At 40.9% G+C, this 15,131-nt stretch overlaps 1 protein-coding gene across 2 annotated transcripts in view; it reads right to left on the bottom strand.

Annotated features, from left to right (window-relative positions):
- The window catches only part of ZZEF1 (zinc finger ZZ-type and EF-hand domain containing 1), an 87,232-nt gene that overhangs the window by 69,930 nt on the left and 2,171 nt on the right, over positions 1-15,131 (bottom strand). For both annotated transcript variants that reach the window (XM_034752211.1, XM_034752213.1), the window contains exons 2-6: positions 8,487-8,631; positions 6,499-6,693; positions 5,485-5,656; positions 4,379-4,578; positions 2,761-2,971 (exon numbers count right to left, since the gene is read on the bottom strand). In XM_034752211.1, the coding sequence (XP_034608102.1) occupies positions 2,761-2,971; positions 4,379-4,578; positions 5,485-5,656; positions 6,499-6,693; positions 8,487-8,631 (923 nt within the window). The remainder of the gene's footprint in view (positions 1-2,760; positions 2,972-4,378; positions 4,579-5,484; positions 5,657-6,498; positions 6,694-8,486; positions 8,632-15,131) is intronic.

The following is a 15,131-nucleotide window of genomic DNA, read 5'->3' as shown; positions in this document are numbered from 1 at the left end:
GCTCCAATCCTGGAAAATGTTTTGTACCTGAGGAACTTCTTCAATGGAACTGCTGACATGCATGAAGTTATTCAGCTGTATAACAGAGTTTTCAAAGTCTGTGTATAGGATAAACTATGCAAATTAGAGGTAAAGTTTTCAAAGATTTTGTCATGTGAAGTAGTGGTGTTTTTAAAACCCACATGGAAACTGAATGCCATAAAGCTGTTGTGGTTGTGTTATGATTTTAGTAAGATTTCAAACCTTGAAGTCATTGAGCAGATGACAGTTTGGCAGTTATTCAAGGAACCATTACGCAGCAAAACAACCAGTCACCACAAAAGGAATGCCTGCATTGAAATACTATAAATACCCTACAACAGCCCAGAAATATTCTGCATAATATTAATGGAAACAAGCTTTCTTTGGAAGGTAGGCATTTTGAGGAGAAACAAAACTGAAAATCATGCCTGAAAATCAAGGTGGGACAGGCCACCACTCTGACCAGAAACAAGACATCTACAGGAGATTTTTTGCCTGTCACATGCCTGGCAAAATGTGTTTAGTTCCTTTTTGCCACTGTATAAAAACCTGTTCATCAACATGGAAGAAGTTTAATACTTTACTTTGCTATGTTGCCTTATTGATATGAGAGCAGGGATTGAGGGGCTGTTTACCACTAACTGCAGTGTTTCAGGGGGTCTTCTCCAAATATTTTCACTCATGGGATCAAGGCATCTATGTAGATGCCTTGTTCCTATGTGTGCCAACAAACAGAGGCCCTGGAAGAAGAGTGAAATTCCTAAATATAAACCTAAACTAGACACTTACATATCAGGGCAGATACGGTCTATCCATGAAAATGGCTTAACTGCAGACTGCTCATTCCATACACCACATGGGACACAGTCCCTTTTTAGTGCCAGAAATATCTGGATATGTTCAAAGAACATTCAAGATTTTTAGTGGCTATTAGGATAGTAAAGGCATAAACATTTGGAAGCCTTTTCTCCCACGAAAGGAGATGCTTTAACAAACTATTAAAATCTTATATAGGTATTGGGTATTTTCAGAGGAATTAATATATCAATATGCACAGGGTATTAGGGAAACAAAGAATATAAGAAAGAAAAAATATACTTATAGAGTTAAACAGACTACATTAACAAAGTTAAAAGCTACAAAAATATTTGAACTGATGTGAAGCAACCACTATGTGCTCTTTGAGACTACAATAGAACCTCAGAGTTACGAACACCAAAGTAACAAACTGACCAGTCAACCACACACCTCATCTGGAACCGGAAGTACGTAACCAGACAGCAGCAGAGACACAAAAAAAAGCAAATACAGTACATTTAACACAGTACTATACTGTGTAAACTACTAAAAATAAGTTTAACAAAAGATTTGACAAGGTAAGGAAACTTTCTGTGATTGTTTCATTTAAATTAAGATGGTTAAAAGCAGCATTTTTCTTCTGCATAGCAAAGTTTCAAAGCTATATTAAGTCAATGTTCAGTTGTAAACTTTTGAAAGAACCACCATAACATTTTGTTCAGAGTTACGAACAACCTCCATTCCCGAAGTGATCCTAATTCTGACATTCTACTGTACTTTTTAAGCTAACGTGTCAATGAATAATTATTAGCTTGAGTGGGCTGAAACGACACTATCAGGAACAACGGTCCAAATATCTCACCTCTTCTATACTACAAATTACAATCCAATGGAGAAAATCCCTGAGATTTTAACTGTATTGTTTATTTTAGGAACTACCCCGTTCCTGAGAAATTACAACTGTGCTGGCTTGAAAACAGACTTTTACTTGCAAATGCAATTCCCAAAGCTGTGCTGGCATTAATTGCTGGTGCATGAACAGACATTTTGGCATAAGGCTCTACATGAATGGCTATTAAAAAAAAAAACAACTAAACTAAATTAAGCTCCATTCATAAAGAAAATGGAATATAGTCAACATTTATAAATAGTAAACAATGTTGGAAACAGGAAATTAATTCATTCCAGGCTTCTAGGAGAATACTACAAGTCATGGAAAATAAAAGTTAACTATAGAAGTATCTTGCCAGTATCCATTCACCCATTTATTGGTATAACAAGCATGTTATACATCAGGGGTTCTCAGGACAAATTATTTGGTGGCTTCAGAGTGCAGCCACCAACTATTGCTGGTGGCCGCTCTCACATTTTTTCCTAAAATACTTAATTAGCTTTAGGAAAAACAAATAAATATGCACATATATACATCCAAATCCTTTTAATTTATTTATTGCTAGCTAGTAAGTCTGTTGTGAAAACTGATAATAAACATAGAAGTCTCACTTTTCACAGCAGACTAACTCAGCACAGCAAGCCAGGGGACAAATTAAGCCTTAGGTAGGGAGTTGGGGGAGGCAGCAGGGGCCAGGAACAGTGGGGGGGGGGGGAGAGGGTTGATGGCTTGGGAAGGCAGTGGGGGGCCAGAACCTGAAGCCCCATAGCTGGGGGACGGAGCCCAAAGCCACGCAGCCGGAGCCTGGGGCCTGCCACTGCACAGCCACAGCCCAAGGCTGGAGCCCAAACCCTGAACCCCACCACCCCTGGGAAGGTAAGGAACTCACTGTCTGCCTGAGCCTCCAGTGTTGTCCCCCGGATGTCTCCAGAGGGGGGCAGAGCCCATCCCCTGCTGGCGGCCCCAGCAACCAAGACGGTACATTTAGGAGCACCAGGGAGGGGCTGCTTCCCCCACAATCACAGCCCGCAATGAAGGTTGGTACTTACTGAGTATTTTGTAGGATAGTGTGAACAAATGCTGGATTGGTCTCCATGGAAGCTGTTACCAATGAGGTCAGCAAAGACCAGTACCAGATAGCTGAAGCATCACACACTGAGATGCCAAGTTTTTTTACTCTTTGATAGCCAACAGCCCTGAGCCCATGGATTCTAGTATCACATCCATCACTAAGGCAACGCTTGATGTTTATCTGTACATCTGTTGGTAAGATCAAACAAGAAAAAAAATAGGTAATTTCTTCCAGCCACTACTAATCAGGATAGACATAAGAGAATAATTAAGTTCAGAAGAAGAACTTCCTAAAGATCTATCTGCATTACAAAAATGTATAACTAAAAAACACAGTATGAATGTGATCAAGTGTGCATATACTATTGCACACGTGAGCGTACATATGCACAGACGGATTTGGAAAATTTAGGCTTTAGAGGACTCACATGACCTCTGAATAGTAGCTCCTGTAACACAAAATGGGGTCACAAATTATAAGTGAAAAAAGTAAACAAAATACCCCCAAAAGTGCAAATAATCCATGTATTTTACCAAATATTTTACCAGATAGCTTCATCTCAAAGGAAAATTTATTTGGTAAGACTCTCTGGCACCTCCATCATATGACAGTGATATGCAAATTATTTCAAAACCAGAACACAAGTATTTAAACATGTTTTCTTAGTTCCTTTGCATAGACAATATACTTGCAGAGTTAGTTTTGAGAAAGGAAGTCCCTCTGAGGGCATGTCAAAAAGCTATGAAAAAATTTTTTTTTAAATGGAAAACACCCATTTGAACAAATTTCAGAGTAGCAGCCGTGTTAGTCTGTATCCGCAAAAAGAACTGGAGTACTTGTGGCACCTTAGAGACTAACAAATTTATTAGAGCATAAGCTTTCGTGCATCTGAAGAAGTGGGCTGTAGCCCACGAAAGCTTATGCTCTAGTAAATTTGTTAGTCTCTAAGGTGCCACAAGTACTCCTGTTCTTTTTTCATTTGAACAAAACCATTGTTCAGCTAAGATTTTAAAGCTTCAGAAATTGTCATTGAGGTCTATTCCAAGAAGGCAGGCACAGATCTGTCATGTTTAAGGTGACTACTCTGAAACCTAACAATAAATATAGTTTGTTAACATAAAAATATTTTAGACTTTTTGTTTAACACTTTACAAAAGTCATCTCACTCCTGTACTGACATAGGTGTGAGATATAACCCTTGAATTACGTTAATTTATTTTTCAGGTATGTTTTTTAACCAGAAGTGGAATTTTTGCTACATGCTAGCATCTAGCATATTGTGGCACTGCATAAAAGTCACTATAAATGCATTATATAAGTAAATATACATTTCAGCATATCCTCATATCTTCAAAGTGAGATGCTGGAACTGCATCCAGAATTATTTCAGTGATCTACCTTTAACAAAAATTAAAACCAGATGCTATGCAAAAAGATTTCGTAAAGTGGGCCAGGAACCACAATCAAAACTCTTTTGGAATCATGGGCTTAGCCGAAAGCCTCTATATGAACACCACAAATTTCAGCAAGCTACCCAGCCTTTCACTTTCAGAAAAGCAAAAAAGAAAACACCAATTGTGTCTTTATTGACTCACACATCTGACTAATGTTAGCGTTTTCCAACAATGTCACGTAGCCAGTGATATTGCTGGGAATGTGAACATCTCGGACCTCCTGGAGATTGCTGGCATTCCTTCCAACCGCCACCGTAACCTGCTGCGGCATATAACTCTGGTCATTAGCTGCCACTGCAATGGACAGATGTCTCAGAACAACATCTGGTTTCATCTTTAAACTGTAAGATGGAGAGAGAGAGAAAGACATATACATTTTCTTTTCTTCTCTTTAGGAGCTAAGGGCCCGACCTTCAGCCTAGCCTCTGCTAATCTCCACTTCTGCAAGCAAATGCCATTGCAGCTGCTTATATCGGTCTAGATATTCATACCTCATCACCATAGCACGTGAGTGCTTGAACTGCAGGTGCAATCAGGTATTGTCTAACTACTAATATTCAAGCCCGTAAATACAAAAGTGACCTCTAAGAATCAGGCCCTGAAACTTCACATCATTCAGCACAATCTTTACTGTGCTATCTTGGCCATTACAGGAGTGTGAAAGCAGAACAGCACTACAATAGGACTCTCAGGTTTAGTTTCCACAGTATACTTGTACCAAATAGAAATTTGGTAACTAACTTACACTATAATTCAATACAAATGTTATAGAGTGGAAGATAAGTTTATAAGAACATATATTAAATGTCATGTCCATGTTTACAGAAGCAGCGATACATTTTACTTCAAGATTGTGACATAATGAGTCTTCCTTTAAACACTGTCCAGTACAGGTATGTTAACATTCACATTACAGCTCAAACACTTTTTAAAAAGCCCAGAGATGCAAACAAATAAAAATACAAAAGCAACAACCCCCCAGCCCATTCCCATATACCCAAAACAAATGGGGAATACATATAAAACCCTAAGGTTTAACTTCATGTCTTTTTAACCAGTTGAAACCAAAATGAATGCTTTTCATCTCAATGTAAAGATTAAGATGATGTATCCTATATCCAAAAATCATATGTTTGCGTCAGACTACTCAAAGGTACAGTCCAGTGATATTAAAATAATCATCTCCCACTGTAAATCCTAAGGACTGACGACCCTAAAATCCAGATGCCTTTTACTATGCTACTCACCGTATCCAATGTGAGCGAGCACTCCCATCTGACTGCCAGAAGGATGAGGTTTCTCCATTAGTCATCTTGTCAATGTCAGCAGAATTGGATGAGGTTTCTATGTGAGTATAGCACTTTGTGACAGTTTTGAGTTTGTCTATTTCTTGGTTACCATTCAGATCACTAGGGCATTCTGTAAAGACATAGAAAAAATAAGTAAGTCACTGATAAGGACTTTTAAAAACAAATACTACGCACAAAAAGAAATCAAGTATCCCAAAATAGGTAGTATTGAGGGTATAATTCACAGCTCCTGTAAAACATTCTCTGCAAGCGTGTTCCATATTTAAACAGAAGATATCAAAGCATCATTACACTTAAGCAGTACACTGAGTGTGCTCCGAGGCTTCATCTTAATCTACTACTCTCATTGTGAAGTATTTCTATATTTTGCCTGGAGTTCTGCAGACATTACCTTTTACCATAGTCTTTTATACGGGGGGTGGGGGGGAGGGAAGATGGTCAGAGGGTATTATTATTACACGATAGCAAATGGTGAAAAAAAAAGCAAACTAACAAAATGAGGGAAACCTAGCCAGTCGTTCTAGAGAGGGAACAGAGCTCATTGCTTCCATGCACAAATTCGACTTGATTCTTTCAACTTGGAGAAAATAATCAAGTATGGAAGACTAGAAAATTTATAAAGTCAAGATAAAAATTTAGAAAGTGAAGTAAGCTATTTAAAGTGTCAAACACCTATTAACGTAGTGCCAGTCTTACTCAAATTCTAATACAATATGCCGCTTGTGTAACCACAGAAAACACATAGCCAATAAGTTAACAGACTTCTTTTCTACGTGACAATTTGCTTTAGAAAATGTTCACATGGAAATGGGTGTCAGCTTCAGAAGTCACTTCCAGCAGAAGTTTAGAAAGAGGTTAGGGGGTTTTGTTGTTCCTGTTGTTTTTAATTCCTACTTCAAGCCCTAGTTACACCAATCACATCATTAGAGAAATTTTAGTAAGTTCACATACCCTTTTCTTTTAGTAGAAGCCTATCTAAAGAATCCTTCAGTACTGAAGACCGCATAGTACAAATATTATTGAAGTACTCCAACACTGGGTAGGGGATGACAGTACTGGAAATGCGGTTCCGATGCAAGAATCTCAGTATCATTGAAGCATGAAGACCAAGGTGCTCTTTTGATTCAGAAAATATGTCAATAAAACCTAGAGAGACATAAAAGTTATTTCTGTTTCCTGTACCACCTATCTCACCCTGCAGCAACCAAACATCACCCTCTCCCCTCGTCACAATATCTTATCACTGATCAGCTGCATTTAAATCAACTAATGAATCAGCTTGTGGAAGAGTTTTCCAGAAGAAATGGTGCAAGCTTAAGACATTTAAAACTTGACTAGGAAAAGCATAAGAACACAAATATGTTTCCGTCATTGGAACGATATCGATGGGTTGACAAGTGTTATGATTCTAAATTCTCTATTTTGATGTCTCAGATTAAAAAGAACAGTTAAAAAGTTATTCATTGAACAGCATGATGACTTTAATAGGGCTCCAGTGCATTTATTTTAATACTGATTTATTAGATTCTAATGCTAACTTGATAACACTAATTTGACTTGAACAGTGTGTTACATTGGTGGACAGAATCAGACACTCTCACTCTTCTCTGTTAGCGAGCAAGAAAAGCTGCTTGTCTAGTCCTATTAATCACATCTACATCAAGCACTTCTTGAGAAGGATAATTACAATTGTGAAGAAAGTTAAGTGACCGATACATATTCCATTAAAGCCTTAGGATGCTGAAGTCTGGAAAGTGACAGATGTTTCAAACATCTGAAATTTGGAAGATATGCAGAAGAAACTGATATACATTATCCTTTTTACTTCCTCTAATCGATTACGCATTAGAACATTAACTACCAGAACTCAGACTCTTACATATTAAAGTTTATAATGAATGGTTCAATTTTTTAGGCACGTAACATGATATGACAGTTTTTGAGTTCTCGCTAATACCTTTGCTATATTTACTTTAGATGTGTACAAACTGAGCAATTATAAGCAGTATGAAAGCTGAAATTACTCATGATCATGATTATCTTTGAATTAACTCAGGAAAATAAAACATACAGTAGAACCTCAGAGTTGTGAGCCCCAGAGTTCCAAACTGATTAGTCAACCATACACCTCATTTGGAACTGGAAGTACAACAATCGTGCAGCGGCAATGACACACAGAAAAACCAAATACAGTACTGTGTTTAACGTAAAATACTTAAAAAAATAAAATAAAAAATAAAAGGGAAAGCAGCATTTTTCTTCTGTTTAGTAAAGTTTCAAAGCTGTATTAAGTCAATGTTCAACTGTAAACTTTTGAAAGAACAACCATAACGTTTTGTTCGGAGTTCCGAGCATTTCAGAATTACGAACAACTTTCATTCCTGAAGTGTTTGTAACTCTGAGGCTCTACTGTATGCAAATGATGCACATCAATCAGGACTGAAAACAAAAATCAGAGAGTCAATTATAGTAGCTAATGGGTCCTTTCACTGCCTGTTATACAAAGAGGGTTGGGTGGTGAAAGAATGGATGACATGACTGCAGACCTAGTCAGATGGAGTGATAGAGGAGGATATCTCAATTACCAAGTGTGATGATGGCATTGCCAACTACATGACATTAGTCAGAAAAATCACTCTGTGATGGCCAAGTTCAATGAGGAACTTATTTTCTATCTGCGATTTAAACCATATAAATCTAAGAAATTTCCCCACTCACAATGAGGAAAAAAATGTAATAATGCAAGCTAGCTTGCTGGCAATTCTGGGAAATCATGAGTCTTCAAAAACTTCACTTCCGTTTCTCATTTGAGGAAATGTTAACAATTCAGGGAGACGGATTTAGGACTAAAACCACTAAATTACATTGTTTATTGCGATAGCCTCCCTTGAGGGGGTGGGAATAGGGAGGACAGTGGTTTCCTCATCTTCTTCTCTCACCTGGAACAAGAGAGCAAGCCTGCAGCTGTCTGATTACATGACTAAGTTCCCCTTGAAGATTGGCTCCACTGGAATTCTTGAGGGCCTCCAGCATGTTCTCCACATCCACAGTGCCATCTCCCTCAGCATCAAACTGTGCAAAGGCCTGCACGAAAGATGAAGCAAGGTTGGTATTTATTCCAAACAGAAAAAGAATGGCTGTCTGCGATATTCTGAACAAAAGAACATTCTAAAAGGATTAAAGAAAATCAGCATTTCCTGCAAAACTGAATTCATGGCAACAGGAAATGTGACTTAGCCGATTACAGATGTCAGTTAATTCTATGGGATTGCGCGGCTCTCCCACAAAAATCAATTAATGAGTTATATCTTAGGGGGACAACAAGCCATCTGCAACAGAGAGTCAGCAGGACCATTTGACATCTCCCAGCAGGATCAGCATCTCCTCCTAATAGGGTGGGTTCACAGGAAAACTCTGTCACTCTGGTATGACTAGGAGATCAAGCCAGTTCCCCACTGCACACAAATCCATCACTCACTATCACCACACCCAATTTACAGTGGGTTCCCTTCAAACCAGAAGGAACTTCTTGAGATAGTAAAGGTTTCAGAGATGTTCCCTATATTTAAGAAGGGAAATACTATTAGAACCAGAAGAAACTTTTTAAACAATTCCCACTACACACTGTGCTCCTAAACGAAGTATTACATCCAAATAAAGTTGGCAAAAATATCCACAAAGTCAAAACAAGAAGTGAATAGGTGTTTATAAGAGTCCATTTCTTATTCAAGCGATCTATTTCCAGTTTCCCAGTATGCTGACCTTAGTGTACATGTATGCAAATTATAAATGTTTATAACAAATACTGTTCTTTATACACTTAAAACAAATCTTTATATCATGTTAAACCCTCATCTCCAGCTTTTAGTCTTCCCCAAAACACCAAAAAGCAGTTGTGTTCAAAAAGGCGGCCTATAAAAATAACAAATGCGAAATGTCTAAACTAAGCCATTTTAGAGAAATGACCAAAAAAAAGCGGTTCTCTCCCTCTGCAAAAATCCAAACTACAGCTGAATTTTCATAAAATTAGAGCTTTAGAACCCTAACTTTTATCTAACTGCCCAGAAAAAAAAAAAAAATAAAAAATAAAACCCAACTTCTATGACAGGAAAGGCAGCATGCAAAACGTCAGGAAGATGTGTTTCTCTTGAAAGATGTAGGGGATTACCCCAACCTTAACTATAAAGAACTTAGCCGGGAGACCTACATATTTCAAAGCCAGTCAAAGAAGTCTAGTCTGAGATACACAGGTCTTCAGGTACTTGTCTTATTGTTACAGTGTAGTAAATACAAGGAATCAAATTTACTGGGAGAGCGGATGTTTGTGTATGAATCTCTTGTTTTGTTGTTTGAATATCAAACTTAATATGCCTTTAAAAATAACATTAGAGCAGTGGTCACCAACCCATCGATCGCGATTGACCGGTCGATCCTGGAGCCTCTGCCAGTCAATCGTGTTCTCTGGGCTGCTAAAAGCCCAACAGCGCATAGTGCTGATGCAGGCTGCTTGCCTGCCCTGGCCCCATGACGCTCCCAAAAGCAGCTGGCTGCTGGCACATCTCTGCGGCCCTCGGGGGGAGGGAACCGGCCAATGGGAACGGTGGGGGTGGTATTCGCGGGTGCAGGCAGCGCACGGAGACCCGCTGCCCCTACCCCGATAGGGGCGGCAGAAACATGCCAGCAGACAGACGCTTCCAGGAGCGGCATGGGGCCAGGGAAGGCAGGCAGCCTGCCTCAGCCCTGCCACACTGCCAACCAGGAGCCGCCTGTGGTAATGGCCTCCTGGCCGGAGCCTGCACCTTGCACCCCCTCCTGCATCCCAACACTCTGCCCCAGCTCAGAGCCCCCTCCTGCACCCAAACTCCCTCCCTGAGCTTGCACCCCTCACTCCCGCACCCCAACCCCCTGCCCCAGCCAATGCACATCCTACAATTGAGAATGTGACACGGATTTGTCACAATCCCTGAAGGATTTGGGATCTATAAACCACAAAAGACACTAATAAAAAGTAAAACTCATGAAATGTCCAGTGGATTCTATGAGATTAGATACAGTGTGACCATATAACCCCTGCATCCAAGCTCCCTCCCAGAGCTTGCACCCCTCACTCCTGCACCCCAACCCTCTGCCCTTGGCTCAGCCCAGAGCCCCCTCTCACACTGCAAACCCCTTGGTCCCAGCCCAGAGCCTGCACCCCCTCCCAAACCCCTGCCCCTGGCTCAGCCCGGAGCTCCCTCCCACACTCCGAACCCCTCAGCCCCAGCCCAGAGCCTGCACCCCCTCCCACACCCTAACCCCTGCCCCAGCCTGGTGAGAGTGAGTAACAGAGAGAGGGAAGGAATGGAGTGAGCAGGGCAGAGCCTCGGGGAAGGGGCAGGGTAGATCCTGGGTTGATCTTAAAATCAAAAAGCGATCTTGTGCGTAAAAAGGTTGGAGACCACTGCATTAAAGAGAGGTCATTTGAAATAACTAATTAGCTCAAGATAGCTATTGCCCACTTAAACCAACTGAATGGGCAAAGAATCCAGAAGATAAAGCCTAAAATCAGGAGCCTAAATGCCCTGACAGCATCTCTATGGCACACAGCCCAGTTTCAGTTGAAGAGTGTTAGAGATTTCAGTTTTTCCTAGAGCTGAGAAACTGTTAGCAACAATGTTCAAACACTGTTGCTAGCAGTTTCAGTGGTAGTGAGGTTATGGCATTAAGTGTAACAGCAAAGCAAGAAACTTAGATTTTGTTTCTGAGTGGAACAATACAGTGGGAATTAACTTTGTCAAACATTACTCAGGTTGTCAAAACAGTTCAAAGTACAGTTTAGAGTCAACCTACTGTTGTCTTAATAAGACTTTTTCTCCTGACCTTTGAAGTCAAAAGATCCTTATTAATATTGGGAGCAAGCAGCTTTTATGTTAACAGGGCACGCCCTGAATATGAAGAATCAAACACACACCCTGAAAGCACTTAATGATACTTCCACCCAGCAGTAAGCCTGGAATTATATTTGTAGTTTCCAGAATCCCATAGAAGAATATGTTTAGCCCTCTATCATTTAAGCAGACACTTACAGCTCCTGAGAGGAATAGGCTTGATCTGCTGACAGCTATTCTAACCTAATTGCTTAGGGTAACAATCTATAGGTGAGATTTTCAAATATATTTCTTGACTCTGATTTTTTTACATCCTGCAGTCAGATCTACGCACATACTAAACTAATTTTCACCTACTATGAAAATAAGCCTAAAATAATCCACAATTTAAAACTTGTATTCATGTGATACAGAACAATGCACAATTTGCACAGGGCTGCTTATCTGAGTAATGTTTCTCTGGTCCATAGAGAACTACAACAACGTTTCAGTAAATGAAGCAGCCCTACTATTAATTTTATATAGGTTCTTATTCCATGCTCATCACTGTAGCACCATAGCAGTAACTAATATTTTGGGCCACTAAAGGTATTCATGGTTGGAATTTTGAGCAAATGTGACCATGATCCCCCTCATGACTCAATCTCCCTTCTGACCTTTTTAAAGTATTGAACTCCTTAATAGAAATATTAAGATTCAATACTTCCTGCCAAGATTAATATTGAGTACTAAAAATCAGTGGGAAATGGTTTTGGAAAGCTCTTTTCAGAAGGACTAAATTGACATCTCTGCTCAGGAAAGAAAGCATGTGAATGAGTTGCCCCCTCCTCTCACAGAAAGAATAGGACTTGGCTGGATTGTCAACTTATTTAAGACTTCATTCTTATAATAGTATGTAAATTTTCCTAAACTTCATTCCTCCAAAGCTTTCAGTATTGTGCAGTTTTCAAGAATAAGCTATATATATATATATATATATATATATACACACACACATACATACATACATACACACACACACACACACACCATAATAGCTGCTCAAGCACAATATAAACTCTGCTCTCTACTTCCCAGATTTAGTATACCTTTGCACTTCTAGACAACCCATTAGTTTGCATGTATATCAAACAAATAATCTATCCCATCAAGGTAAAACAGCTTAATGCATAGTAATGGGTCAAACATTAGTCTATATTGGTCAGGATTCTGTTGAACAGAAAGTGAAATCAGCTCACATCCTCTCAATGAATTAACTTCTGAACAATGTAATCTATCTTGGAAATCTAAACTTTTGGATCATATGGGCCTGTCTACAATACAACTACATCTTCATACAACAGCAATGTGGTTAAAACTGCAGCACAGAGGAGACCTAACCAGGTACCCATATTATCCTAGATCCTTTGAAAGATCTTTGATGAAAGGTCATGGGGATATCAAAGCATATTTTAACCCTATTGAATGGACAATTGTGTTAGCACCTTGTTCTCCAACATAGTTGTATCTCAGGGCCTGAGATAATGTATCAATCCATAGAGCTCAGTGGTTTGGATCATTATAAAAACCGCTAAGTAGTATTTCACTTTATTACTGCCATGACAAATGAGAAATAACCTACTTTGCTGGTTCTGATAAAGAATAGGTGAGTCAGTGGTTGGATTTCAGCAAATGAAATAAAGGAACATACACCAGAGGGGCCAACTGAAATAAGCCTCTTTTTAAAAAAAAATTAAAATTATTTCTTGTTAATTCCCAGTACTTTTGCTACTTTTGTCAGCGTTTATTTTAAAGAGTGCATATGTGAAAATATGGTCAATGCAGGACTTTAAAATATGTACCAGACTAAATCTATTAGCCAGTGGCAATGAAAAAAGATGGAGGCAGGACCACTACAAAGGGTCAGGGACCGCATCCTAGTAAGAAACTCAGAATCATTCTGCTAGCTGAGAAGGAGGATGCTGAAATCCTTAACAGAGTGTTGCCCCTTGACTTTGTCCAGGAAATTCATCTTTTGCAACAGTGTATAGCAAGCAGATGTTTCATAAGCTTGATGTGCTCTACACCCTTTCTGACAGCTAAAACGAAAGCACTCTCCCTTCAACCTAAACTTCACCTCAGGACGTCTTCACTGCTGGGAGAGAATTCCACTAAACTTCTTTTCTCCAAACCTCAGGTTTTTGGGGTTGTCCCAGCTCCTGCTATAATTGCTTCTTATAACTGCAACAGCGGTGTGAAACTGACAGGATTCTTGACAGTTTAACAACTGGGTTTGAAGAGCAGCCATGAAACTAACCAAAGTCTAGTATAATTAATTCTCCTGCTGCTCTTATGAGATGTCTGCATAGTACTCCTGGGGGAATTCTGCGTCAAAAAAAAAAAAAAAAATTATGCACCAGCAAATTAAACATTCTGCAAAATTCTGCATATTTTATTTGTCAAAATAACCCAATATAATCACTCCAGTTTCAATTATTTCGGTAATTTATTTCAATACAGACAACAAAAAAGATTCCCACAGGAGTAGAGTTAGAGCAACCCCCTGCATCCACATGGATCCTCATTGCAAGATCAAGGTATAAGTACCCTGAGGTAGGAGAGATGGGGAGGAAGGCAGAGAGCAGATTAGTCAGTTGAGAGTATGCATTAGCTTAGTGGGGTCTGTCCCTGGTCTCTTCTCAGGGAGAAGTGAGGGTGCTCCTTGCTTCTCTGAGGGCAAACAGACCCCAAGACTCACTTAGTTGCTCCTAGCTTCCCACCCTTCTTCAGCTCCCCCTCCCTTGGGATCCTTGCCCCAGGAACTGTTCCTCCTCAGCTGCTCCTCCCACACTCACTGCCCCCTCCCTCAGGGCATAGCCCTATGCCCTGTTCCTCCTCAGCTGCTCCTCCCACACTCACTGCCCCCTCCCTCAGGGCATAGCCCTATGCCCTCACCTTTCCCTTCCCCTGGAAATTGACTCCCCTTTCCCACCGCACTGGCCACGCCCAGGCTCCAACACATCCCACCCCTGGGGACCCTCTGCTTTCCCCCCCACCAACCATTGAGGCTCCTGTGCTCCCTTGTGACCCACCCCCAGCACAGGTTACCCTATGCTTCCCCCACCCACTACTGGGTGCCCTGTGTTCCCCCCTCCCAGCCTGACTGATCCCTTCCTTGCCTGCCCCACCCCCAGAGGCCCTAGCAGAGCAGAGGAAACTGACCACAAGAGACGCAGTTGGAGAAATACAGCTCCTGGAGGAGGGGAACCTGCCTGCACATCACTGCAAGTAAGAACTCTGCCTGGGGCATGCACCACAAGCAGACCTCAGGTACAAAACTGGAGGGGGGTGGGTGCCCCCCTGCCCTCCCTAAATATCACCTTGGCAAAGGCTCACCACGGCTTTCCCACTGTTCTATGTGTGAGCCCCATGCCTCTGTAGGGTGAGCATAGCAATGGAGGCAAGGGGTGTGCACTAGAGCTGCCTCCCAGCGGGGAGTGCAGGCAACCAGCTGCACAGAGGTGGGGGAATCACCTTGCAGCCCACCCCCTGGGACACGGACTCCGCAGTGAGGCTGCACCTGACCTGCCTGCCCCTCCACGTCAGGTGCACCATGATAGCAAGCGAGGGGAACAGTCTTGCACACACGCATGCCCACCCAGCCCTGCCTCCCCCTCAGGCAGTGATTTACATCTCTCCCAATAACTGAACTGACACGCCCACTCAGAATGGCTGCCC

This window comes from Trachemys scripta, chromosome 18 (assembly GCF_013100865.1).
Source record: "Trachemys scripta elegans isolate TJP31775 chromosome 18, CAS_Tse_1.0, whole genome shotgun sequence".
Taxonomy (NCBI): Eukaryota; Metazoa; Chordata; order Testudines; family Emydidae; genus Trachemys; species Trachemys scripta.
Note: the sequence above shows the minus strand (reverse complement) of the source record. Positions and strands in the feature narration are given on the sequence as shown.